At 45.2% G+C, this 26,316-nt stretch overlaps 1 protein-coding gene across 1 annotated transcript in view; it reads left to right on the top strand.

The window, feature by feature from the left end:
- Window positions 1-24,525, top strand: part of LOC144493888 (immunoglobulin superfamily member 1-like) — a 31,308-nt gene extending 6,783 nt beyond the window's left edge. Inside the window, exons 2-10 of the mRNA XM_078213470.1 lie at window positions 2,389-2,421; window positions 5,295-5,582; window positions 7,703-7,996; window positions 9,427-9,723; window positions 11,673-11,768; window positions 15,423-15,450; window positions 16,396-16,439; window positions 18,538-18,578; window positions 22,713-24,525. Of these exons, the coding sequence (XP_078069596.1) occupies window positions 2,389-2,421; window positions 5,295-5,582; window positions 7,703-7,996; window positions 9,427-9,723; window positions 11,673-11,768; window positions 15,423-15,450; window positions 16,396-16,439; window positions 18,538-18,578; window positions 22,713-22,778 (1,187 nt within the window). The 3' untranslated portion in view covers window positions 22,779-24,525. The remainder of the gene's footprint in view (window positions 1-2,388; window positions 2,422-5,294; window positions 5,583-7,702; window positions 7,997-9,426; window positions 9,724-11,672; window positions 11,769-15,422; window positions 15,451-16,395; window positions 16,440-18,537; window positions 18,579-22,712) is intronic.
- The last annotated feature ends 1,791 nt before the right edge of the window (window positions 24,526-26,316 follow it).

Here is a 26,316-nt window from a genome sequence, read left to right on the forward strand (position 1 = left end):
TTGTTTACCCTTTTATCCGGTCTGAAACAATGATACCCGGGAATGTTAAGCTGCCAGTCCTGTCCCACCTTTTAACCAAGTCTCCGTAATTGCAATTACATCATAATTCCATGCAGTAATCCAGGTTCTCAGTTCATTTTACCTGTTATACTTCTTGCATTGAAGCAAAATGCACTCCAGGATGTTGGTGCCCCTCCAGTTCAGGTGCAACCCATCCTTCTTGTACAGGCACACCTTCCCCAGAAGACATCCCAGTGTTCCATATATCTAAAGCCCCCCCATCCCACACCAGCTCTTTAGCCACGTGCTCAGCTATATGATCTCTCTGCTCCAAGCCTCACGAGCACGTGGCATGGGGAGTAATCCTGAGATTACTAACCTAGAGATCCTGCCTTTTGCTCCCAACCTAACACCCTGAATTGTCTTTATCGGGCCTCTTCCCGCCTATGCCATTACTGCCAATGATGGCAGTGACACCTGCCTGTTTACCCTCCCGTTTCAGGATGCCCTGTACCCGCTTAGAGACATCCAGGACCCTGGAACGGAGCCAGCATACCATCCTTGAGTCCCGTTTGCGGCCACAGAAACGCCTGTCAGTGCCCCTGACTATCGTTTCCTAATATTATCACACCCTTGGTCTTAGCCCGACCCTGCTCTGCAGCAGAACCAGTTGTGGTGCCTCAAGCCTGGCTGCTGCTGATATCTTCCCTTGAGTGGCCATCCTCCCCATCCCCCAACAGTATCCAAAACGGTATACCTATTTGAGAGAGGAACAACCACAGGAAAATCCTGCCTTACCTGCCTGCCTCTCCTGGTGGACACCCATCTACCTATCTGAACCTGCGGTATGATCACCTCCCTGAAGTTAGTGTCTATCAGATTCCCTGCCCACTGTATGTTCCGCAATGTGCCCAGCTGCTGCTCCATTCAAACTATGCGGTCTGTGAGGAGCTGCAGCTGGTCACACTTCGTGCAGACATAGTCATCAGGGATGCTAGAAAGCTCCTTGACATCCATTATTCGGCTACCCACGGTGCAGTCGAGGTGACTGAGTTGATTTCCCCCAGAATCCTCTTCTGTCGCCTCAGCGGGATCAAAGGTGCTGGCCCCACGTTCTTGTCTCTGCCTCCGAGCCCCACACTCCAGAAATCGAACCACTGGACATGTTCTCCTTAAGTTTCAGAGGAGTTTTGACTAAAGTTCTACAAATCATGATATATTCTGATCCATCACATGAGCTTAAATCGATTCCAGTTGCCGGAGATACGGAAATTGACAAGAAAGCATTCAGTGAATGGCATGACACTAGAAAGAGATGTGGAACAAAGAAACCTTGGTGTTTCTGTCCATACGTCTCTGAAGGCGAAATGGCATGTTAGCAGCAGGTGTAAAAGGCATATGGGACACTTGTCTTTATCAATCGAGGCATAGATTACAAAAGCAGGGAAGTCATGTTGGAGTTGTATAGAACGTTGGCGAGGCCACAACTGGAGTAATGTGTGCATTTCTGGTCGCCACGTTATAGGAAGGATGTGATTTCACTGGAAGGGGTGTAGAGGAGATTCACCAGGAAGCTGCCCGGGATGGAAAGTTTAAGTTATGAAGAAAGGTTGGAGAGACTTGGGTTGTTTTCGTTTGAACAGAGAAGACTGAGGGGCGACCTGATCGAAATGTACAAGATTATGAGGGGCTTGGAGCAGCTGATCCCCTTCGTTGATGGGTCAGTCACAAGGGGACATAGGTTCAAGGTGAGGAACAGGAGGTTTGGGGGGAATGTGATGAAAAACATCTTTACCTTCATGTGACGGTCTGGAATGCGTTGCCTGGGAGAGTGGTCAGGCGAGTTGCCTCACATCCTTTAAAAAGTATCTGGATGAGTACTTGGTGCATCAAAACATTTAGGGCTATGGGCCAAGTGCTGGCAGATGGGATTAGGTGGGAGTTTAGGTGTTTCTAATATGTTGGTGCAGACCCAATGGGCAGAAGGGCCTCTTCTGTATTGTATGATTCTATGATTATATGATAGTCAGTAACCAGAACACATGATATAACGTGATTGGTGACAGACCCAAAGGGGGTCACGAGATGGACACATTTCTATTCACACAGCCAGTTGTTGTAATCTGGAATGCCCCACCTGAAATGTCGACAGAAACGACTTGACAAGAACACTTGAAAGAAAATCAGATCATTACCGACCTGGAGAAAAGATTGGATATTGAGAAAGTAGAGGGAGTGAGTTTAATTACAGAGATCCTTAAACGATTGGAGATGAGAGTACAAAATGAGGAGAGACCCTCTTTGGGGAATATTGTAATAACCCGTGATTCTGGAATTCTGGGAAAGGTCTCAGTTTTCATTTCACTCATTGATATTCTCTCGTTTCAGAGGCTTTTGCTGTTCAGGGGAGCCTCTCTCAAAGTAAGTGTTGACATTTCTCTCTAATATGTAATTGAATTATTAATCCCGATCGTGTTAAATCAATTGGTTTGTTGTTTTATTCATTAATGGGATGTGGGCATCTCTTGTTGCACCAGCATTTATGGCCCACCAATAACTGCCCTCCATTTCAGAGGGCATTTGAGAGTCACCTACACTGTTGTTGATCTGGAGTCACATGTAGACCAGGCCAAGGAGAAAAGCAGATTTCCTAAAGGACATCAGTGAATCAGATGGGTCTTTAAGAAACCTCACAATGGCTTCATCGTCATCATTAGGCATTTAATTCCTGATTCTTCTGTTTGTGAATTCAAATTTGACCATCTGCCGTGATGGGATTTGAACCCAGTTTCCCAGAATTCTTCGGGGTCACTGGAATACTAATCCAGTGAAAATATCACTACGCCTTCCCTACTAGTAGAGTAATGGATTTGATTGTTGTAATCCATCATGTTGTAACAATGACTCTGGTGACTGGGGCCTAGATTGTCAATGCTATAGGAAATGCCGTATTCTTGTTGGCCTTCCCTCCATTAACAAAGTGTGGGAAAAATAACTCAGAAACAATCCGCCATTTCCACCGGCCACAGCCAATGTTCGCTTGAGTGTGAACATTCATTCCAAATTTGTAGTTACAATTCCAAATACTTCTTTAAGATGTCCAAAGTTGCCATTGGACGTCGTTGTGTCCGTTCTGCTGTTCAGTTGGAGTGTGGGCGATCTAAATCGTAATTTCACACATCCTCTGACAACATGAAATAACATAAACCTTTCACCCTCGAGTCTGCAATTTACAACCGACCAAACCTCAGCTGTGATTTGAGGAATGTTTGAGCTGATCTAGACTGCTCCTCGAGTGAGGAATTTCTTCCCAACATCGCCCTTGAAAGGGTGATTTCTAATTCTGAGATTTTGCTGACTATTTCGCCAGGGTGAGATCAAAGAACAGAGAGTGTCCCAGAATGCTGCATGAAGTAATTAATTTCCCTCAAACAATTACATTTCAGCCGCTTGTGTTCCACACTCAGTGGCGCCCATGCAGACTGTTTTCAGAATTCACCCTGGAATCGTTCTAATGCATCACTCCAGTTGGGGTCCAATCTCAGAAACAGCTGTCTTATCCCACCTACCCCATTCTCTAGCGATCTAAAGCTTTAAATGTCTGCATCTTTATCTGTCACCTCCTCACCTCATCCAACACCAATGAACTCTCGTTGTGTTCCTGAAGAACAGATGTGGTTGCCCATCCAACAACAGCCTCATCCTCACAGAAACATTATTTCCTTGATATAACGCCTGTAATGTGGTAACCCCTCACCGGGCGTATCAAAAGGAGCCATGATCAATTGAACACTGAGTGGAGATGTTATTGCACACGACAGAATTCTGTGTGGCAGGAAGGAGGTGTTTAGGAGTGTCATTGAGGAGCGGGGAAGAGACCGGCTGAGAGGTTTAGGGAGGGGATTCCACAGCTCAGCGCCCCGAGGCAGCTGAAGGAGCCCATTGTGGAAAGATGTGGGGAGCGTTCCCGAGGCAGCAATTATCCGAGGATAGAAATATCAGAGGGTTCATAATCTGCTGGAGCACAGGTGCAGAGGAGACGAGGATTTTGGAGATTTTGGACATTTTGTTTTTCAAATTCAGACGTTTTTCAATGGAGGGGGGGATAATATGGTGGGGGGCGGATGCGATGGATTATGTTGTTCTGTAAGAACAGGGGGTAAATGGGACTTGGCTTGAAGTACGGCAGGGAGGGTGGAGATAGATTTTTAATTAAAGTTACTCCGATGCCGAGTGACAGATGGGTGGTCCAGCAGGAAAGGGCAGGGAGACAAATGCTTGGAGGCAGGAGGAAACAAAGAGTGGAGTGAGGCAATGGCAGGGAGATGGACATTAACGGATTGAGAGGCGGTGCAGGTACGGAGAACAAAAGATCACTCAGTGTCTGACAGGATAGTAAGATTGTGAAGTGCCTCAGCCAGCCCTTAGACAAATGCCAGTGAGCTGAACCGAGGTGGCGGTGGAGAAGGATTCTATAGGGAGGACTGGGGTGCGGGGAGGGGGAAGGAGGGGGGGACTGAAGTCATTAACATGGGCAATAACAACAGATGCATAGGAAGACCATCAACACACGGGTTCCCTCCGGGTCTCACACAAACACAAACACCAAATATGCCAGTGCTTCTTCAATAATCTCTGGGCCCAGACGGGGCTTCCATTGGCTTTCCCTTTAACAACACTCCATGGACAGTCTCACATCAGAGTGGATCACCACCAGATTCACAAAGGGCAATGAGAGAGGGAAAATAATTGGCAGGCTGGTCAGAGACACTCACCTCTTGAAGGAGCAAAAAAGCTGATTTCACCAAAGCGATTCCATTTGAAAAGACACAGATTAAAGGAAATCTTCACCCCTTTAAGTCAAATGTTCAAATCAGCTGCACTGAACAGAAATATTGACTGTAAATGAAACCATATCCTTCTTTCTCTTGTAACCGAGTGAACAATTACTGATTAAACATCTCACTTTGGAAAGGGAATCCCAAATGGTTTATTTTATTCAGTGTTGTGATTTGAGTTTCTACATTAAATAATGAGTTACACTTTACATTTACACAGTTGGCTGTGGATCGTTTTCTAACGAGCTGAGTTACTGAAATCCATTGTGTAAATTCCAATATCTCACTGTTTCTTCGAGAACTCATCCCGAAAACTCCCTTTTCTTCATCCTCAGTTCCCGATACAAACATCTCCCTTCAACATCAGTACAATGGTTAGTGGTTTCGCTCATTCCCTCTGTACATGGAACCCTGGAGATCCATTCCTAACAGAGATTTCCATTCCTCCCAACACAGGGGACTTGCCAAAGCCGCAGCTATCACTGGATCAACCGACTGGAGTGTATCTAGAAACAGAGAATGTCACCCTCACCTGCACTGTGGAGACACATTGTTCCGATAAATTCGTCAGCATTTACAAGGATGATCAGCCTTCCAATCTTCCTCCAGTTTCCACACGGGACAGCTCTGCAAGATTCTCGTTTCCTGCTTTGAACCAAGGAGGCCTTTATCAGTGTGTTTATTGGTGTCAGAGTGATCAGTCATCTTCCCCATGGAGTGAATCTGTGCAGGTGACAGTGGCAGGTGAGGGACTGGGAACGGAGATTGTTAACATATCTGTTCAAAGTCATTCTGACTTTCACAAATCATGTATTATCCACTGTCAGAAAATGGAAGGTTAGATATGAGGAGGGAGGAGTGTAACTGAATAATCTTCCCGATCATTCCTTAACACTTGACAGAATCCATGAGAGTTTGGGGCCCGAATTCTTGGCCTGTGGTTAAGGGTCAGAGGTGACAAAGGGACGGAGGCAGGGGGAGATGTGAAGGATCCTGTTCGCAGATGAAGGGTCCTGTAACTGGACGGCAGATTTTGATCATTGCCATATGATGGCGCAGTCTAACGAGGGATTAGTTAGGGTTCAACAATTGATGAACTCAAACTGTCTCCCACTGCCCTAACGAGGAGCGAGTTGCTGAGTCACACAGTCTTTACCTTGAGTTTATTAATCATTCAGGGTATCTGGGTGTCACTGACTCGGCCCAGAATCATCATCATAGAAAATTATCATAGAAACCCTACAGTACAGAAAGAGGCCCTTCGGCCCATCGCGTCTGCACCGACCACAATCCCACCCAAGCCCTACCCCCATATCCCTACATATTTACCCACTAATCCCTCTGACCTACACATCTCAGGACTCGAGGGGCAATTTTAGCATGGCCAATCAACCTGACCCGTACATCTTTGGACTGTGGGAGGAAACCGGAGCACCCGGAGGAAACCCACTCAGACACGAGGAGAATGTGCAAACTCCACACAGACAGTGGCCCAAGCCGGGAATCGAACCCAGGTCCCTGGAGCTGTGAAGCAGCAGTGCTAACCACTGTGCTACCGTGCCGCCCCTGTATTGCCCACGCCTAATTCCTCCCTTCAGAAGGTGGTAGATGAGTGATCATCTTGAACCTGCTGCTGTCCCGTGTGGTGTAGGTACACACACAGTGCTGTAACTTACGGTACTCCAGGATTATTATTGGACGCACTCAACCCCGTGTGGTGTGGGTACACATACAGTGCTGTTAGGGAGAGAGTTCCAGGATCGTTATTGGACTCCGTCAGTCTCCATGTGGTGTAGGTACACCCACAGTGCTGTTAGGGAGGGAGATCCAGGATTTTGACCTCAGCGACAATGACGATACGGCCAATATATTTCCAAGTCAGGATGGAACGTGGGCGGCGGAGGGGCACGGGGTGGGTGGGGGGGTGGGGGGGTTTGTGGGGGGGGGGGGCTCGGAGGGGGAAATTGCAGCTGGTGGTGTTCCCCATGCGTCTGCTGCCGTTGTCCTTTGAGATGGTAGAGATAGTGGGAATGGATGGCGCTGCCGAAGGAGCCTTGGTGAGTCACTACAATGAATCTTGTAGATGGTACACATGGCTGCCTCTGTGCGGCGCTGGTGGAGGAAGTGAATGTTTGTGGAAGGGGTACCAACCAAATGGGCTGCTACATCCTTTGACCCTCAGTCTCCGACTTAATGCTGGAACAATGTCCAGTTGGGTGCATTCACTCCAATCCTTTGCCCTTTGTGGTTTGTAAAACTCTTGCCTGTGCTTTCCATTTCTATTCCAAGTACCTGAGATCTATAATCAAAATTGGCACTCCCGCCAGTGCCAGCACTGAGGGAGCGCTGCACTGTCAGAGTTTGATGTATATAATATGACCTGGAATCCAGGGCTGGTTCCCTGGGTATCCTTTGGTAAATATAAAGCCTGAAACCAACGTCAGAGTCTGAGATAACACATTATCAGCTCAATGACTGTTGATGGCATCTTACTGAGTATGTTTGTTCTGCCGGTGTATTTGCATTAAAAGAGTGATTATACTGCAATAGTACTGCACTGGCTGTAAAGTTACTTTGGGATGTGCTGAAGTCCTGAAAGTTCCTCCGATGTCTAATAGTTCCTTTGTCCCTTCTGAATCAAATCCCCAACCTTTTCTAACTGTAATCTCAAATCCAGATTGAATCACTTTCCTTCCACACAGCTCACTGGCTATTGAGGGAACAACCTTCTCACCTGCTGCTCGACATAAGACCCATCTGATCCATTTCTAATGACTATTGAAGGAACAACCTTCTCACCAGCTGCTGTACATAAGACCCATCTGATCCATTGCTAATAGTTCCTCACATTTACTCTACCACAGATCCCCTGACAGCGCCAGTGGTGTCTCTGGATCAGAAGAGTGGGGTCTACATTGTCGGAGAGAAGGTTACCATTACCTGCACCGTGACTGGAGATTATCGCTATCGAACCTTCTACTTTTATAAAGATAATGATCGCCTTTGGTTTGGGCGCCAATTCACAAGAGAAAACAGTGCAACCTACACAGTAACTTATACAAACACCATAGTGAATTATAAATGCCAGTATGGATGCAGCATCAAAGGAACGTGGTTAGAATCGAAATTTAGCAACATGGTAACTCCCACAATCGCGGGTAAGTGACGAGAAACAAAGATTTTTCGAATGTTTCCTGAATTTCTTCCTCGAATCTCTATTGCCATGATTGCAGCACTATGGATTGTTGTAATATTGGGGCAGAATAATTAAACACAACTATCTTTTATCTCAGAGCACAACTTTTAACAGAAAGTCTCTAACATTGATCTCTGAATTCACCCGCTGTGTATCTTACACTGACAGTTCCTAATGACTTTTCAGAGACTCTTGTACGTAGTTGTCAATATATTCTTTTTATTTCAAAAATATACGTTATTCATAAAAAAAACTCTCAAGTAAAACATTGCAAAACGACAGATCCAAAAGTTACAAACAGTGCAAAAAAAGAATCATTTTTACAGTACAATACAGTGCTTATTTACAAAACATTACATTAATTACATTTCATTACTTAAAACTATGTACATACATCAGAGTTTACTGTGTGCCGGTATTTTTCAGATTGGCACACAGTTACGCAGGCCGAGGGTACTCTGCAGTTACCGGGCCCTCGGTCTGCCTCGGTTGAAAGGCTTTACACGGTGGCCTTTCCCCATTGTGTCTTTGCGGCGGCTGCCCCAAGCTTGAGCGCGTCCCTCAGCACGTGGTTCTGGACCTTGGAATGTCAATATATTAGCTTTGTTGCCAATGGGGGGCTGTTTTTAACGAAAGACTTCAGCAGAATCAAATTGTTTCGCTCCACATTAAAGTTACACACATGAAAACACGCCCAGGAAAAGAAGTACAGATTTAGTCCAGTGTCTAGCTTGTGACTTGTTTATCGTTATCAAAGCAGAAAATCCAACAAACTTGCACATGTTTGGAAATGAAAGGTCATTTTTTCATGGTCAGTCCCCCAAACCTATATATCTTTGGATAATGAGGGGAAATTAAAAATTGCCAATCAACTTAATCTACACAGTTAACGACACAAAGGCGCAGACTGGTCTGGCTAATTCACTTAACTGCATGTCTTTCGACACTAAGTGCAATTTAACATGCCCATCCACCTAACTTACACATCATTGGACAGTAAGGGGTAGTTTAGTATTGCGAATCCGCCTAACGTGCACACATTTGAACACTAGGGGCACTTTAGTATGGCCTATCCACCTAACCTACACATCTTTGGATGACTAACGGGCAATTTAGCATGGCCAATCCACCTAACTTGCACATCTTTGGACTTTGGGAGGAAACCAGATCAGCTGGAAGAAATGCGCACTCACACAGGGGTCGTGGGTGGGTAGGTGATACATGCAAACTCCACACAGTCACCCGAGGCGAGGATTGGCGCTGTGAGGCAGCAGCGCTAACCACTTTGCCACCGAGCCGCCATTAACAATGACCAGGTAAGTCTGCCTCTTACAAATCCATCAGCATTGAATTTACAATCAATCGTCACCACTTCTCTCTTTCCAATTGCAGTTCTGAATAAGCCACATTTCTGGGTGGATTCTGATGTTGCTGCTCAGGGCGGAGATGTCACCTTTAACTGTAGCAGCCCCCGCGACAATCCTGCCATTGCATTTTACTTATACAGGCAAGGAGAAATGGAATTAGTCAGCGTCAAGTCTCCTGCTGCAGACACACATTCCGTCACCTTCACCGTCAAGAATATTAATCGCTCTGAAATAGGAAATTATACCTGTCGGTATGAAGCGGATGTGAATAAAAGGAACCTAACTTCAGGTGATAGTGACCCTGTAAACATCACTGTGAGAGGTGAGTGAGATTCACTGTCAATATATCCATCTGATTTTAGTAAAACGGCTTCCCTGTTTCAGTTCCAATCTCTGACATTTTCTAGGTTACACTAATTAGCGCAGGTAACAGTACAAACTGCCCTGACAAGGTGAACAGAGTGCTGGCTCCACACCTGTGCAATATTCAGTAGCATTTCGTAATGACGAGCTAAACAAATGGCTGGGCTTGTGACGTGGACCACAACCACACCAATTAACATCGAGATTCGAAAGTGTACTGGTTTTCCAGCAGTTGTGATTGGTGGAAGTCTGCAAAGGGATATAGATAATCTAAGTGAGTGGGCGAGGGTCTGGCAGATGGAGTACAATGTTGGTAAATGTGAGGTCAACCATTTTGGGCGGAATAACAGCAAAATGGACTATTATTTAAATGGTAAAAAATTGCAGCATGCTGCTGTGCAGAGGGAGCTGGGTGCCCGTGTGCCGGAATCTCAAGGAGTTGGTTTGCAGGTGCAGCAGGTAATTAAGAAGGCAAATGGAATTCTGTCCTTCATTGCTAGAGGGATGGAGTTTAAAAACAGCGAGGTTTTTAGATAGGATGGACGTAGGAAAGTTGTTTCCATTAACAGGGGAGACTAGGACGCGGGGGCACAGCCTTAGAATAAAAGGGAGTCACTTTAGAACAGAGATGAGGAGAAATTTCTTCAGCCAGAGAGTGGTGGGTCTGTGGAATTCATTGCCACAGAGGGCTGTGGAGGCCGAGACGTTGAGCGTCTTCTTCAGGTTATGTTGCAGCTGTATAAGGTGCTGGTGAGGCCACACCTGGAGTACTGTATACAGTTTTGGTCTCCTTACTTGAGAAAGGATATACTGGCACTGGAGGGGGTACAGAGGAGATTCACTAGGTTGATTCTGAAGTTGGGAGTGTTGGCTTATGAGGAGAGACTGAGTAGACTGGGGTGATACTCATTGGAATTCAGAAGAATGAGGGGAGATCTTAGAGAAACATATAAGATTATGAAGGGAATAGATATGAAGGGAATAGGGAAGTTGTTTCCACTGGCGGGTGAAACTAGCCTCAAAATAAAGGGAAGCAGATTTAGGACTGAGCTGAGGAGGAACTTCTTCACACAAAGGGTTGTGAATCTATGGAATTCCCTGCCCAGTGAAGCAGTTGAGGCTACCTCATTGAATGTTTTTAAGGCAAGGATAGATACATTTTTGAACAGTAAAGGAATTAAGGCTTATGGTGAGCGGGCAGGTAAGTGAAGCTGAGTCCATAAAAAAATCAGCCATGATCTTATTGAATGGCGGAGCAGGCTCGAAGGGGCCTGGTAGTTGGCACACGGTCACCATCTCATGGAGGACTTCATGAGTTACGCCAAGATTTAGGACATTGACCAATGGAAATAGAGCTCCCTGCTGCCGAAAACCAACAAATTAACTGGAACTTCCATTCACACTCCAACCCCCTTACCAACTCTGAGGTGATCTGTACTAGCGAGTGTATTTCTAACCAGGGGATGTAGATGAAAGGAAATTGACAAAATAACCTGAGTGCAAATTGATACTTGTTTTCTTCCGCGAGTTTCTGCGATCTGGAACACAGATAGAAACCATGGTGGAAGAATATTCACTAACTCTTAAAGTATAGTTGAAAATAAACATTAAAAGAAAAGTTAGCAGATGATGATGGAGGAAAAGGTGGGGTGGGGAAGTGGAAGTACTGCATTAGGACATTCAATTGGATAGCACGGAGATGTTGGGTTGAAAGGCCTCCTTCTCGTTTGGAGAATGTTATGATTCTACATCATGTTTTTATCTCATTGTTTTATTGTGTTTTCTCCCTCTGGTCTGGAGCTAACTTTGGTGCCTGCGGTTTTCCAGGTTCAATTATTTTCCTGCATTCACCTCGTGTAGAAACAGTTCAGTGACACTGTTCTGCTCTCTATCCTGTATCTCATTCAGAAAACAGCTCTGTGGCTCCCCTGGTGGCTGGCATTGGTTCTGCCGTGGGGCTGATTCTCATCCTCGCTCTTCTGGGGTTCTGCCTCTGGAGGAAAGGTAGGTCAGCATTAGTGTAACAACCGTTCATCCCACATGCCAAGGTAACCTCCATCAGAAAGGCAAACGGAATCTTGGCATTTATTACAAAAGGACTGGACTTTTTTAAAGTGAAGAAGACTTTATACAATTGTAAAATCTAGTAGTGAGGCCACACCTGGAGTTATGTGTACAGTTTTGGCCTCCTTATTTGAGAAATGATGTGGTGCACTGGACACAGTTCAGTGGAGGTTCACCAGATTGGTTCCAGGGATTAAAGGTTGTCATACGAGGAGTGATTGAATAGCTTGGGTTTGTAACCCTCTGGAAATCAGAACAATGAGGGGGGGAGTACGATTGTGGCACATAAAATGCTAAAGGGGATTGATAATGTGGACGTTGAACAGAAGTTATCCTTTGTAACTTGTTCTCGACAGTCTAGAACAAACGGTCATAGCAACAGGGTGAGAGGCGGTAGTTTCAAAACTGAGATGAAACTACATATCTCAGAGTGTTGTGTATCTGTGGAACTCACTGCCCTAGAGTGTGGAGGCAGAATAAATCAGCAGATTAAAGAAAGAATTTGATATGTTTCTGATGAAAGCTGGGATAAAGGACTATGGGGAGCACGCAGGAAAGTGGAGTTGAGACCAAGATAAGATCAGCAATAATCATGTTAAATGTCGGAATAAGTTAGAAGGGATGAATTGTCTACTCCTGCTCCTAATTCTTCCGATCCTATCCCTTCATGTTCACTATGAATCAATTTGCTAAACCATCTACCCCCTCCTCTCTGATAATAGATGTAGTAGCATCCCTATTTCAAGGGCGAAGCTTCAAGGACCACAAGTAGAAAGTACCTTTGGGCGAAACAGAAAAGCAGGAACTATCAACTCCACCACCTGTCAGACAACCAATCGAATATTCAGAAGCATTGCGTTCTAAAGAGCTAACAAGTGGCTGGGCTTGTGATGCAAACCACAGCCATACGGCTAATTTTGGTTGGGTTCGATTTTGCCTTGGCTGGCGACAGTGTCACACAGGAAGATTCAACAAATTGAAAAGCCTCTCCCAAATCTGTCAGGTTATCTGGAATGGAGCGAGAGCTGGAGAGATGGTTTGTAACAGTTTATTCAGAGAGGAGATGGTATGGAATCTGGAACAATGCAAGAATGACACAGCAAGCAGTAACAAGCTCTTGAAATTTAGCTTGGGCAGATGTAAGAGAAGTTTTGAAACAGCGATGAGGTTCAGAAGTGACTCATAATGCCTAGGCTGGGGCCATTATCTTGGAATCATTGACCAAATATTTGGATGTTGCAATATGCTCGAGGGTACCATTGTGACATTCTGGAGGATATAAACTGGGAAGATGTGTTGAATGGTCTTCCTTTTCTGGAAGACACTTGCCCTTCGACATGAGAGAAAGACAGCTTCCCCATGGGATGCTTCCCCCTAGCTACCTGGTGTTACCCCTTGCCTTACCATCTTCGAATGAAATGGGCATTTTTCTTCAATATTACCCCACGCATCACATTTAAACTCATCCCCTCCATGAGACTAAAAAAACTGCTCAATGGACTCTTTCCCTTGAGATGTTTTCCACACTCGAATTCTTCATCTCTGCTGCCAGAGGAACAACGCACTGACCTTCAATTCACTCAGTCAATGGCGCTGGTCAAAGCTGCTGTCTTGAGGAAATACTCTCTCCTTTCCCAGCTCCCCATATCCACAGACATCATTATTGAGAGAGTGTTTGATCGATGCGCTGCTATATTAATGTTCCCATTGCTCACAAAGCTTACTGTTCAAAGCCTCTCAAACAATCTTCCACTCTGTAAATATTCCAGACTTGTTCTTGTCTGAGTGCGAGCGTGGCTTATTGTCATTCTTAACTCGCTGGAACTCTCCATTTCATTAACTCTTTGGCCATTCCTCCCACCTCTGAGCAGAACAGACCTCCTCCTCCCTGGAACTGTTCTCTCCCATTGCCACTTCCACCTATCGCCCCCTGGTCACAATGCTGAACCCCATGACTTGCTCAACCTGGGCTGCACAGCGATCTCAGTCACACTCTGAATTCTGCCCCTTAACATTCCGCCTTCATTACACTCACACCCCCCCCCCCCCCCCATCCCTCAATGACACTGTTGTGTTGTCAATATTAAACATTTGCCTTTGTAATTGCCGCAAACAGCACCATCTATGGATAACTCAGTTGCAACCACTTAAACCGGGAAGTTAACTAATCCTTCAGCACACAAAGGATGGTGGTAGAAGGCTGTTTGAGTGACTGGAGGCCGGATCCAGCAGTGTGTCACAAGGATCTGTGCTGGAACCCTAATTGTTTGTTATATACAGAAAATATGCAGATGATAGTGTGGGGGGATGTTAAACAAGTTTGCAGTCGACACCAAGATTGGTAGCATGGTTAATAGTCAAGAAGATGGTTGTAGGTTACAAGAAAAAAAGTAAAGCTCTATTTTCCAGATGCAGAAAGTTCTTGCAGACGACATTTATCAATTCCACTGCAGCAGACACCATCAATAAATGATTAATATCGTTTTGCAGTTTTGGTCACAGTGTTATCCACGTCAGACTCTGTGAACCCGTGGATATTTCCATTGGATATTCAGCATTACGGAAAGATCCATCAATTGGATTTATTGTAGCATCAACATTATGCTGGGTTACTTCAACAGATGGGGATGGACTAAAACTCATCAGCATCCATGGTCAGATGGCAGAGCAGTGGCAGTTAGTCCTGATAAATGTGAGGTTATGCACTTTGGAAGAAGCAACAAGGCAAGGGAGAATTTAATGAATGCAGGACACTAGGAAGCTCATGAGAAGTAGATGGATCTCGGGGTACTTATTCACAGATCCATGAAGTTGGCAGAGCATGTGAATAGGATATGCAAGAAGGCATGTGGGCACTTGCATTTGCCAGTCGAGGCACAGAGTATAAGAGGAAGGAAGTAATTTTGGAGTTGTGCAGAGAGTTGGTTAGGCCACAGCTGGAGCACGGTGTGCAGTTCTGGTCACCTCACGAGAGGAAGGGTGTGATAGGACGAGAGGGGGTACAGAGGAGGCTCACTAAGATGTGCCTGGGATGTTGCAATTGAGTTAAAGGAAAGATGGGATGGGCTTGGATAGTTTTCTTTAGAGCAGAGAAGGCTAAGGGGGAATATGATTGAGGTTTGTAACATTATGAGGGTAGTTTTATGGTGTGGAGCAAGAAATTCCGAGTGGATTTCATAAAACGTTTTATTTTTAACTCAGAGGCTGATGGGAATGTGGAATGCGTTGCCTGGGAATGTAATGGAGGCCAGAAACTTTAGAAGCGTTAAATAATATTTGGGTGAGCCTTTGAAATACCACAACATTCAAGGATATGGGACAAGCGATGAAAAATGGGATTCACAAGACTTTAGTGATAGTTATTGTGGGTGCATACTCGATGGGCCAAATGGACTTTTCTGCACTATATGACTATGACTTAGGGCAGGTTTATGAATCAGTAGACCAGACAATCACCCGGGTAACAACCATTCACATTTAGAAGGGCCACTGGGAGTCTCAGGGACCCTCTCTGCCCTTTCACTGTTTCTCAACCTCCTATTTTGTCGACTAATAACTGGTTCTTAATTTCTAACACGTGTGTTTGCTTCCCAGGGAAGAGGGGAGGCAGCAGAGAACCCAGGTGAGACCATTAATGTTAACTTTCAAATAATCGCATTCGACACAATGCTCAGAATCATTCAATGTTAAGAACAATTTGTGCTATTATCATGCATTGTGTCTTTTGTATTTAAGACACTCGCTTCCCCAACACAAAACCCTACACTTACAAACTCAAACAGAGATTAACAGATATGTATGCATAAAACACAATCTCACATACATGCGCACAACTGAAAACAAAAGCAAAGGCAAACCAACACTCAAAGCAAGAGACAAAGGCACTCAAACACGCACACACACGCATACACACACTCAAGCACTCACACACACAGTCAAACACACATGCACACGAGCAAAGTCGCAATCCCACACACACACATTCAACCATGTGCACCCTCATCATTTTAAAAAAAATTTGAGTCTCACGAACACATATGGACTAAATCAGTTGAATACAAACATTGCCCTTGCTGTACCGACAGGAAAAATTTGGGGGGAGGTGATGGCCTAGTGGTATGATCATGAGACTATGAATCCAGAAACTCTGCTAATGTTCTGGGGACCCAGGTTCAAGACCTCCCACTGTTTTGGTGGATTTTGAATTCAATCGAAATTAGTTGGAATTAAGAATCTACTGATGACCATGAAACCATTGTCGATTGTCGGAAAAAACCCATCAGGTTCACGAATGTCCCTGAGGGAAGAAAATCTGCCATCCGCACCTGGTCTGGCCTACATATGGCTCCAGAGCCATCGCAATGTGGTCGATTCTCAATTGTTCTCAGGCAAGTAGGGATGGGCAACAAATGCTGGCCAGCCAGCGACGCCCATGTCCCATTAATGAATTTTTAAAAATACACAACAATAGAATCACGTCAGCAGCCTATCTATAACAGTCTGGAGAATTTAACACCCCGGTTCCCATTAGGTAAAGTGACTGACTGACTGTTTCTTTCTTTCAAAGGGACACAGTGCCTCCTGTCGACTGCAGCAGCGAAACCCTTACTTGTGAGTTCCGTTATGCATCCCCGCAGTCAGAATGATCGTTTGTGTTCAGAAACCTGTCAGAATCTCATGAATCAGCATGAGCAGAGAATTATTACAGCATTTGTCGCTGGGCTGATAAGCGTATGCCCTTGTGTCAGCCAGACTACCCGACGATGTGAAAACTTGCCCAGGTGTGCCCTGTACACAGGAAACAGGATGAATCCAACCCAGCCAATTTCTGCCCCATCAGTGTACTCTCGATCATCAGTAAAGTAGTGGAAGGGGCCATCGACAGCGCTGTCAAGCAGCACCTGCTCAGCAATAACCTGCTCAGTAACACCCAGCTTGAGTTTCGCCAGGGTCACTCAGCTCCTGACCTCATTACAACTTTGGTTCAAACATGGACAAAAGAGCTGAACTCCAGAGGTCGGGTGAGAGTGACAGCCCTTAACATCAAGGTCGCATTCGAGTGAGTGTGGCATCCAGGATCCCGAGCAAAACTGGAGTCAATGGGAATCAGGGGGCAACTCTCCATTGATTGGAGTCATACCTGGCACAGAGTGTCAGTGATCTCAGGTCCAGGACATCTCTGCAGGACACCCTCAGCATAGTGCCCTCGGCCCAACCATCTTCAGCTGCTTCGTTAATGACCTTCCCTCCATCATAAGGTCAGAAGTGGGGATGTTTGCTGATGACTGCACAATGTGTAGCATCATTCACAACTCCTCAGATACTGAAGCACTCCATGCTCAAATACAGCAAGATCTGGACAATATCCAGGTTTGGGCTGAGAAGTGGCAAGTAACATTCATGCCACACAAATGCCAGGCGGTGACCGTCACCAAGCACAGATAATCTTACATGCAGTCAGCTGTGGAATGCGGATGGAAAGACGCTCACAATAAAGCTGATGTATGAGGAGAGATTGAGTGAATTAGGATTGTATTCTCTGGTGTTCAGAAGAATGAGGTCTGGTGGTAGATTTCATAGAAATCTGTAAAATTTTAATAAGATTGGTCAGGGAGGACATTTCCGATGGTGGTGGGATTTTTAGAACCAGGGTCACAGTCTGAGGATACAGGGTACAATTTTCAAGACTTTGATGAGGAGAATGACAGGTGGCACAGTGGCACAGTGCCAGAACACATTGTTGCCTCACAGCGCCAGGGTCCCAGGTTCAATTCCAGCCTTGGGTCACTGTATCTGTGGACCTTGCACATTCTCCATGTGTCTGCGTGGGTTTCCTCCGGGTGCTCCGGTTTCCTCCCATAGTCCAAAGATGTGTGCGTTAGGTTGATTGGCTATGTTAAAATGACCCTAGTGTAAGGGGGATTAGCAGGATAAATGTGTGGGTTACGGGAATAGGGCCTGGTGGGATTGTGGTCGGTACAGACTTGATGGGCCGAATGGCCTCCTCTTGTACTGTAAGGATTCTATGATTCTATGAAATGTCTTCACCCAGAGAGTGGTGAGCCTGTGGAATTCGCTACCACACATAGCAGTTGAGGCAAAAGCATTGAATGATTTCAAGAAACAGTTAGATATAGCTTTTGGGGAAAAGGAGATCAAAGGGTAATGCGGGCGGGAGGGTGCGGGGAGGGGTGGAGGCGGTGTCAGCCTCTGGCTCTGATGATCAGCCATGATAATGATTAATAGTGGAGCAGGCTGGAAGGGCCGAATGGCCCCCTCCTGTCCTCTTTCTTATGTCTGTGTGGATGCACACAGAGATAGGCCATCTCTACATTTTAGAAACGTTCTATCTGCGTGACTATAGTCAGAAGCCAGGGTTTTGCAATGTGCAGACACTGCAGCGGCAATCGCAGTGGCTGACTTTAATTCCAGTGCAACAAATTTCCAGCAGCAGAGATGTGTTATCCAAGTGATCGCGGCAAATGAATATATGTTGGAGAATGTAACAGAAAGATACTTTGAACAGAAGTAGTTGTGAATAGGCATAAGGTTGTTTGTGTATCGCTTGATGAATTTGTGTGGGTATATTCTGGTTTAAGTGGAGTGTTGCCGTGAAGGGTGGCCCCACACGGCAGTGCAGCAAAGGGTGAGGCTAAATTATTGTCAGTATTCAAAAATCAATGTGTTGTTTTCAAATTGTTTTGTTTAGACGCCGTTCTGAATCTACCGGAAAAACAGAAGACAGAGGATGTAAGTTTTAATTGGCACTGTGTGTGTGTGTGTGCGTGAGAGAGAGTGTGTGTCTGTGTTTGAGTGTATGTGTGTGTGTGTGTGTGTGTGTGAGGGAGAGAGTGTGTGTTTGACCGTGTGTAGGTCTGTGTAGGAGAGTGTGATTGAGTGTGTGTGTCTGTGTGGGAGTGTGTGTGTGTGTTTGAGGCACAATGTGCATGTTTGTGTGTGCACGAGAGAATGCATGTTATTCGATTCTGTGTGCGTGTGGGAGATTTTGTGAGGGAGAGTATGTGTGTTTGAGAAGAGAGTTTGTGTGTGTGTAAGTTTGTGCGTGTGTGAATGAGAGCGCCTGTGTATTGGAGTATGAGGGGAATATCGGGTGGCACAGTGGTTAGCACTGCTGCCTCACAGCGCCAGAGACCTGGGTTCAATTTCTGGCTTGGCTCATTGTGTGTGTGGAGTCTGCACGTTCTCCCCATGTATGTGTGCGTTTCCTCCGGGTGCTCAGGTTTCCTCCCACTCTCCAAAAGATGTACTGGTTAGGTGCATTGGCCAGGCTAAGTTCTCCCTCAGTGTACCTGAACAGATGCCGGAGTATGGCGACGAGGGAATTTTCACCTTAACTTCATTGCAGTGTTAATGTAAGCTTACTTACGACACTAATAAAAAATATATGCATGTTTGAGAGAGGGTGTGAGGGAAAATGTGTGTGGGTTTTGGCTTTGTGTAACAGAAGGTGTATGTGTGTGTGGGTATATATAATATATATGTGTGTGTTTGAGAGAGTGTGGAGGGAGATATTGTGTGTTTAGTGTGTAAAGGTGTGTATGTAGTATTTGAAGTATGTGAGGGAACATTTGTGTGGCTGTTTATGTTGTTTGGTGTGTGCGTTGGCGAGTTTTGCATGATTGAGAAAGGGAGTGACGGAAGTTTGTGCGTGTTTTGGTGTGTGCGCGCATGCGTGTGCGTGTGTGCGCTGTAGACCACTGTCTGTGTGTATGATTGTGTGTGCTTGTGATGGAGAGTATGTTTGAAGGCATATGTGAGGAAGTGTTCGTTTGAGTGTTTGTATGAGGGAATATGTGTGTGTTGTTGTTTGTATGAGGGAGAGTGTGTGTTTTGAGTGTGCTTTTCAGTGTGCATGTGTTATGAAATATGTGTGTTGGTGTGTTAATGAGGGAGAACATGTGTTTTGATTGTGTGTTTTTGTGTTTGTAACCAAATGTGTGTGTGTTGGTGTGTGTAAGAGGGAGAGTGTATTTCGACTGTGTGCATGTATGTATAATGGACTGTGTGTGTTGGTGTGTGCATGAGGGAGTGTGTGTATTTTGAGTGTGTTTGTGTGTCAAACGGAAGATGTGTGTGTGTGTTGTTGTTTGTATGATGGAGAGTCTGTGTTTTGACTGGGTGTGTGTAATGGAATACATTTGTGTTGATGTGTGTATGAGGGAGAGTGTGTGCTTTGAGAGAGTGTGTGTGTACTTGTGTGTGTGCATCTGTGTGTCTGTGTGTGTGCATGCGTGTGTGTAATGGAATATGTATTTGATGTATGTGAGGGAGATGTATATGTTGAATGTCTGTATGTGTGTTTGTGTGTGTGTGTGAAACGGTATATGTGTGTGTATGAGGGAGATTGTGTGTATTGAGTGTGTGTGTGTGTGTGATGGAATGTGTGTGTTTGGGTATTTGTATGAGGGAGTGTGGCTATGTTTTAGTGTGTGTGAGGGAGAAAGCGTGTGCCGACTGTAAGAAGTCTCACAATACCAGTTTAAAGTCCAACAAGTTTATTTGATATCACGAGCTTTTGGAGCGCTTCTCCTTCACAGGTGAGTGGAGAGTTGGGATCACAAACAGTGCATATATAGGCAGAGAGACTAAATTTCAAGATAATGGTTGGAATCTAAATCTCTACTAGTAATCAAGTCTTTACAGGTACATAGAACATAGAACATAGAACATTACAGCGCAGAACAGGCCCTTCGGCCCACGATGTTGCACCGACCAGTTAAAAAAAAAAACTGTGACCCTCCAACCTAAACCAATTTCTTTTCGTCCATGAACCTATCTACGGATCTCTTAAACGCCCCCAAACTAGGCGCATTTACTACTGATGCTGGCAGGGCATTCCAATCCCTCACCACCCTCTGGGTAAAGAACCTACCCCTGACATCGGTTCTATAACTACCTCCCCTCAATTTAAAGCCATGCCCCCTCGTGCTGGATTTCTCCATCAGAGGAAAAAGGCTATCACTATCCACCCTATCTAAACCTCTAATCATCTTATATGTTTCAATAAGATCCCCTCTTAGCCGCCGCCTTTCCAGCGAAAACAATCCCAAATCCCTCAGCCTCTCCTCATAGGATCTCCCCTCCATACCAGGCAACATCCTGGTAAACCTCCTCTGCACCCTCTCCAAAGCCTCCACATCCTTCCTGTAATGTGGGGACCAGAACTGCACACAGTACTCCAAGTGCGGCCGCACCAGAGTTGTGTACAGTTGCAACATAACGCTACGACTCCTAAATTCAATCCCCCTACCAATAAACGCCAAGACACCATATGCCTTCTTAACAACCTTATCTACTTGATTCCCAACTTTCAGGGATCTATGCACACATACACCTAGATCCCTCTGCTCCTCCACACTATTCAAAGTCCTCCCGTTAGCCCTATACTCAACACATCTGTTATTCCTACCAAAGTGAATTACCTCACACTTCTCCGCATTAAACTCCATCCGCCACCTCTCGGCCCAACTTTGCAACCTGTCTAAGTCTTCCTGCAAACTACGACACCCTTCCTCACTGTCTACCACACCACCGACTTTGGTGTCATCAGCAAATTTGCTAATCCACCCAACTATACCCTCATCCAGATCATTAATAAATATTACAAACAGCAGTGGCCCCAAAACAGATCCCTGAGGTACACCACTTGTAACCGCACTCCATGATGAATATTTACTATCAACCACCACCCTCTGTTTCCTATCCGCTAGCCAATTCCTGATCCAATTTCCTAGATCACCCCCAATCCCATACATCTGCATTTTCTGCAGAAGCCTACCATGGTGAACCTTATCAAACGCCTTACTAAAATCCATATATACCACGTCCACTGCCTTGCCCCCATCCACCTCCTTGGTCACTTTCTCAAAAAACTCAATAAGGTTAGTAAGGCACGACCTACCTGCCACAAAACCATGCTGACTATCACCTATCAATTCATTACTCTCCAAATAACTATAAATCCTATCCCTTATAATTTTTTCCAACATCTTCCAACAGGTACAGACAATGCGAGTGGAGAGAGGTTTAATCACTGGTTAAAGAGCTGTGAATTGTCTCAAGCCAGGACAGTTAGTAGGATTTTGCAAGCCCAGGCCAAATGGTGGGGGTTACATGTAGCGTGACATGAACCCAAGATCCCAGTTGAAGCCTTCCTCATCCGTGCGGAATTTGGCTATCAGTTTCTGTTCAGCGATTCTGCATTATTAAGTGTCTTGAAGGCCGCCTGGGAGAATGCTTACCTGAAGATCAGAGGCTGAATGCCCGTGACTGCTGAAGTGTTCCCCAACAGGAAGAGAACACTCCTGCCTGGTGATTGTCGAGCGGTGTCCGTTCATCCGTTGTCATAGCACTTACATGGTCTCACCGATGTACCATGCCTCGGGATATCCTTTCCTGCAGCGTGAAAGGCTAAATAGGATGCTAATAGCAGCATAAGGGGAAGTTATCAGAAGCTTTTAATAGGTCAACAGGGGTCAGAGCTGTGTGAAAGTGGAATGAAAGAACAAGTGACGGTCCACTGGGGTGAGGGGTGTTGGGATGTGGGTGGGGCAGAGTTGTTTACAGTAATGGATTATGGAGGTGGTCAGGATAGAGAACGCTTACAGTCTGAAGTTGAATCCAATGTTAAGTCCAGAAGGCTGTAAAGTTGCCTCATCAGAAGACGAGTTGCTTTTGCTGTAGTTAAAGAGTATTTAGCATTGAGCCACGCTCCCCAGCGACAACTGTTCATAATCGCTGTTGAATGTTTTGCCTCCTCGTGTACCCTCCCTCCCGTTCATCAGCTGATAGAATAGCACCGAACTCTTCTCAAACTTTAAGATAATTTCTAGAATCTCTGACCCATCACCCTGTCCATTTCAGGGCCAGCGTCAACGAGACATCGCCCAGGTTGAGGAGACCACCCTCTACGCAGGGGTGAAGCTGTAGAGCACTGACGGGGGCCCACCTTGATCCTCAGGAAGAAGGCCGGGCCTCAGCAAGCCAATGACCATTGCCTTGTCACCCATTCCAATATGGTCCAAGGAAACGCTTTGTTTAAAGGAGAGATACAAGATGCTGGAGAGGTTCCACTCGCGCCATTGCGATGACTTCATGTTCCAACTAAAGAATGTCTTGGGAATTCTGACAATAGGGCCATTCGGCCCCACAATCCTATTGCTATTAGTAAATGATACCCTAGTGCCTTTCTGTATCTCTGTTCTCTTTATCTGTCATTGCTCTCTAATCCTTGACGCCAGTACTACAAAAACAGTCAGATCTTTTTTTGCAAACTATCCTCCTTCATCGTTAGTCACATGAGCAGTCTGGGAATGGAGGGATACAAACGAATGGCCTAGTTGGACCAAGGAGCGGCACAGGCTTGGAGGGCTGAAGGGCCTGTTTCCTGTGCTGCACTGTTCTTTGTTCTTTGTTGGGCTTTCGTGGCAATGGGTTCCCAATTTCCAATTTTCTGCACAAGCACTTTCCGAGTTTTTCCCAAACTGCCTGTATCAATGTTTAAGATTATGCAGTCTGCTTAAAAGATTCTCCAATCTGTGTAAATGCTTTATTTGTCTCTTGCATATGAAACGTGTTGAAAAAAGTAAATGTGCCTCCATCTGATCACCATCAATATTCTCCCTTTCAATGGAAATTCAACTTAATCTATGTTCATCATTTGGCACTCTGAGGAAGGTACCTACTGTGCCTGATTGCGCTCCAAGACTAATGTACCATCCTAATGTGCGGTGACTAGATCGGAACACTGTCATTGCAGCTGGGATCTTGCTATGCATGTGTAGACCTGAAGCTTGACCGCCCATCCCTTTCACATTTCCAAAATCCATGAAAGAACTGGGACTTGTTTCATTGTTACCGCATAGCTCAGGTGCAAAATTGTGCAATTGTTCCCGATTGTCCAAGAAGGTGACCTTTCTGCTAATCAGGAGAATGGAATATGAGTGGGAGGGAGGAGTTGGGGAGCGCTATAAATTAGACAGGGTTTCCGGAACCCATTGTGCACTAGGATGGCAAAGGCGGGACTTACGATAAAAAGAGGCTGATGTTCAAAGAGCTGAATTCTCACTGTATGTGGGGAATTTAAAATGGATTTAGGAAGATGCAGGGAACATCATTGTCACCTTCCTTTACCGCTGCTTTTCACCCCAATTCAATCCTCCTCGGATGCACTGGGTATGAAAGAAAGAAGTGGTGAATATCTGCTCTGTCGGTGCTAAATCCCAGTTGAACCCAGAGCCAGAAGGAAAATGTGAAGAGATAGATCAGGCGACTCTTGCGAATGGGGAACGATTCCCTTCCAATGATAGTTCTGCCCTTTTAGAACTGCTGGTTTGCTCCCATCCTCCCCAGATTTCCCCCTCTGCATCCAGACTAGGGCGACTCCTAACACCCAGAAACTAAAGGCCAAAATCTATTGCAATTTGTGAGGGGAATATTGTTCATGCTTACTGCTCAGTAAGGTTTATTTTGCTGTTCCAATTATTTAAGATGCTTTGGTAGATTCATAATTTCTGAGGGGCATTTGTTAGTCATCTCCATTGCCGAAGAAGCCACTTTTTGTTTTGCTGTTCCAGTAACTTGGGATGCTTTGCTAGGTTTGTAATTTGGTGCGAGTTTGTTTGTAAGCAACACTGCTCTATCAATTGCTCAATAAATACATGGTGGTTTGACATTGAAATGTACTGGTATTGCTCTAGTTACTCTGACTTCCCAGGGGGATCGTTCTGAGACCATTTATAGTCAGGGTTAAGACCTTGTTCTTGTCGGCAACATTTCTTCATTGAAGGGGGACGTGAAATTAGGGGAATGGTCAGCACTGATTTGGACCGCAAGACATGACTCAAGATAAAAAAATTAACTTGCATACTAACTGGGAAAGGGATGTGAATAGATATGCAGTTAAGATATTGCTATTTAGTCTGCCAGAGAAGCCCACCTCCCGGCAATTAATTAACAAGAATCATTCTACCCACATGACTGAGTCCTTCATCACCGAACCCCCCAACACCCCCAAATGTTCACTGTCCCCTCCCCAAAACCTTCACACCTTTTCCAAAAAGCTGCTGTTAGAATTATGTGCTTTTGGTTAAAACGAAGCATCAGCTCAAGGCCAGGATGGGTGCCAATATCTAATATTGTCGGCTTGGACCTTGTTTGTCCCCCTTATGGGAGCGGGGGCGGGTAATGAACTGGATTCAGTTTGAACTTGGTCTTTGGAGCGAGTAAGGAGATGGATTCGAGTCCACGCTGTCCATTCTGACCATTGCCTTTGTAACTTTAAGGATGGAGTAAGATTAAGAAAAACACCCTCCCTTGACCATCCGCTCAGGGGGAATTGATCGACTTTTGCGGATCAAATTTTGCATTTGAAATGTTGGTGGTTTTTGGATTTTCATCAATTATTACCTTCAGCTGAAGGCTCACGTGATCCTAAGGGAATGGCAATCTTTCAAAATTTGGAACACAGACACCTGATACTCCTTTGATTAGCAATATAATCTCAATCAGCTTTGAGATCTTCCCTTTCTCTCTCACACACACATTCTCTCTACATCCTGAGTGTGGGAAAGTTCCAGACATTTCCGCCTCTCATCCCGCAGTTGATGCTAGATCTTTGAGCAGAACCTGATAATTATACTGTATAATAATTATAATTACTAAATGATTATAATGATATAATCATAATTATACTGAAGCCCGCAGTAATTAGAGAGTTTGTACAAAACAATAAGTTCCAACCTCCACTCCCCAAACCGCCCCCAGCCACCTCACCTCCCCCTCCCCCCCCCCCCCACGCCACCCCCCCCCCCCCGCCCTCCCACACTCCCACCCCGAGCTTAATCCTTCTTCACCATTCTGAATTCACCATATTTATCAATGTGTTGTCAAAGTTTATTCAAGTAGACATCAGAAAAAACAGCTCCAGACATCAACAAAAAAGTGTAATTGAAATGAACAAGTTCAATCATTCCATTAGTCCTGATCAATATATATCGATTTTTTACATATAAATTCCTGCATATCTGTGCCCATGAATTTCCATAATTCGATGTTAATCCAGCTATCTGAACGAGAGGACGTGTGTGTTACTCGCGATTTTCACAAGTCATATCTGATATCAATGCCCACAACTGAACACACCTGAATTAGAAACGCGAGATTATGAAATAAATAGGACCTATAAAAGGTGAAGGTGAGAAAGTCTGTACAGAACCAGAAGAAATAGCAGAGGTACTTAATGAATATTTTACCTCGGTATTCACGGTGGAAAAAGTCCTGGGTGGTTGTACTACAGGATTGAGGCGGACTGAAAAGTTTGAGTATCTGGACATTAAGAAAGAGGATGTGTTGGAAATTTTGAATAGCATCAAGATAGATAAGTCGCCGGGGCCGGATGGGATGTACCCCAGGTTACTGTGGGAGGCGAGGGAAGAGATTGCAGAGCCTCTGGCGATTATCTTTGCGT

The sequence above is a fragment of the Mustelus asterias genome, chromosome 5 (assembly GCF_964213995.1).
Source record: "Mustelus asterias chromosome 5, sMusAst1.hap1.1, whole genome shotgun sequence".
Classification (NCBI taxonomy): domain Eukaryota; kingdom Metazoa; phylum Chordata; class Chondrichthyes; order Carcharhiniformes; family Triakidae; genus Mustelus; species Mustelus asterias.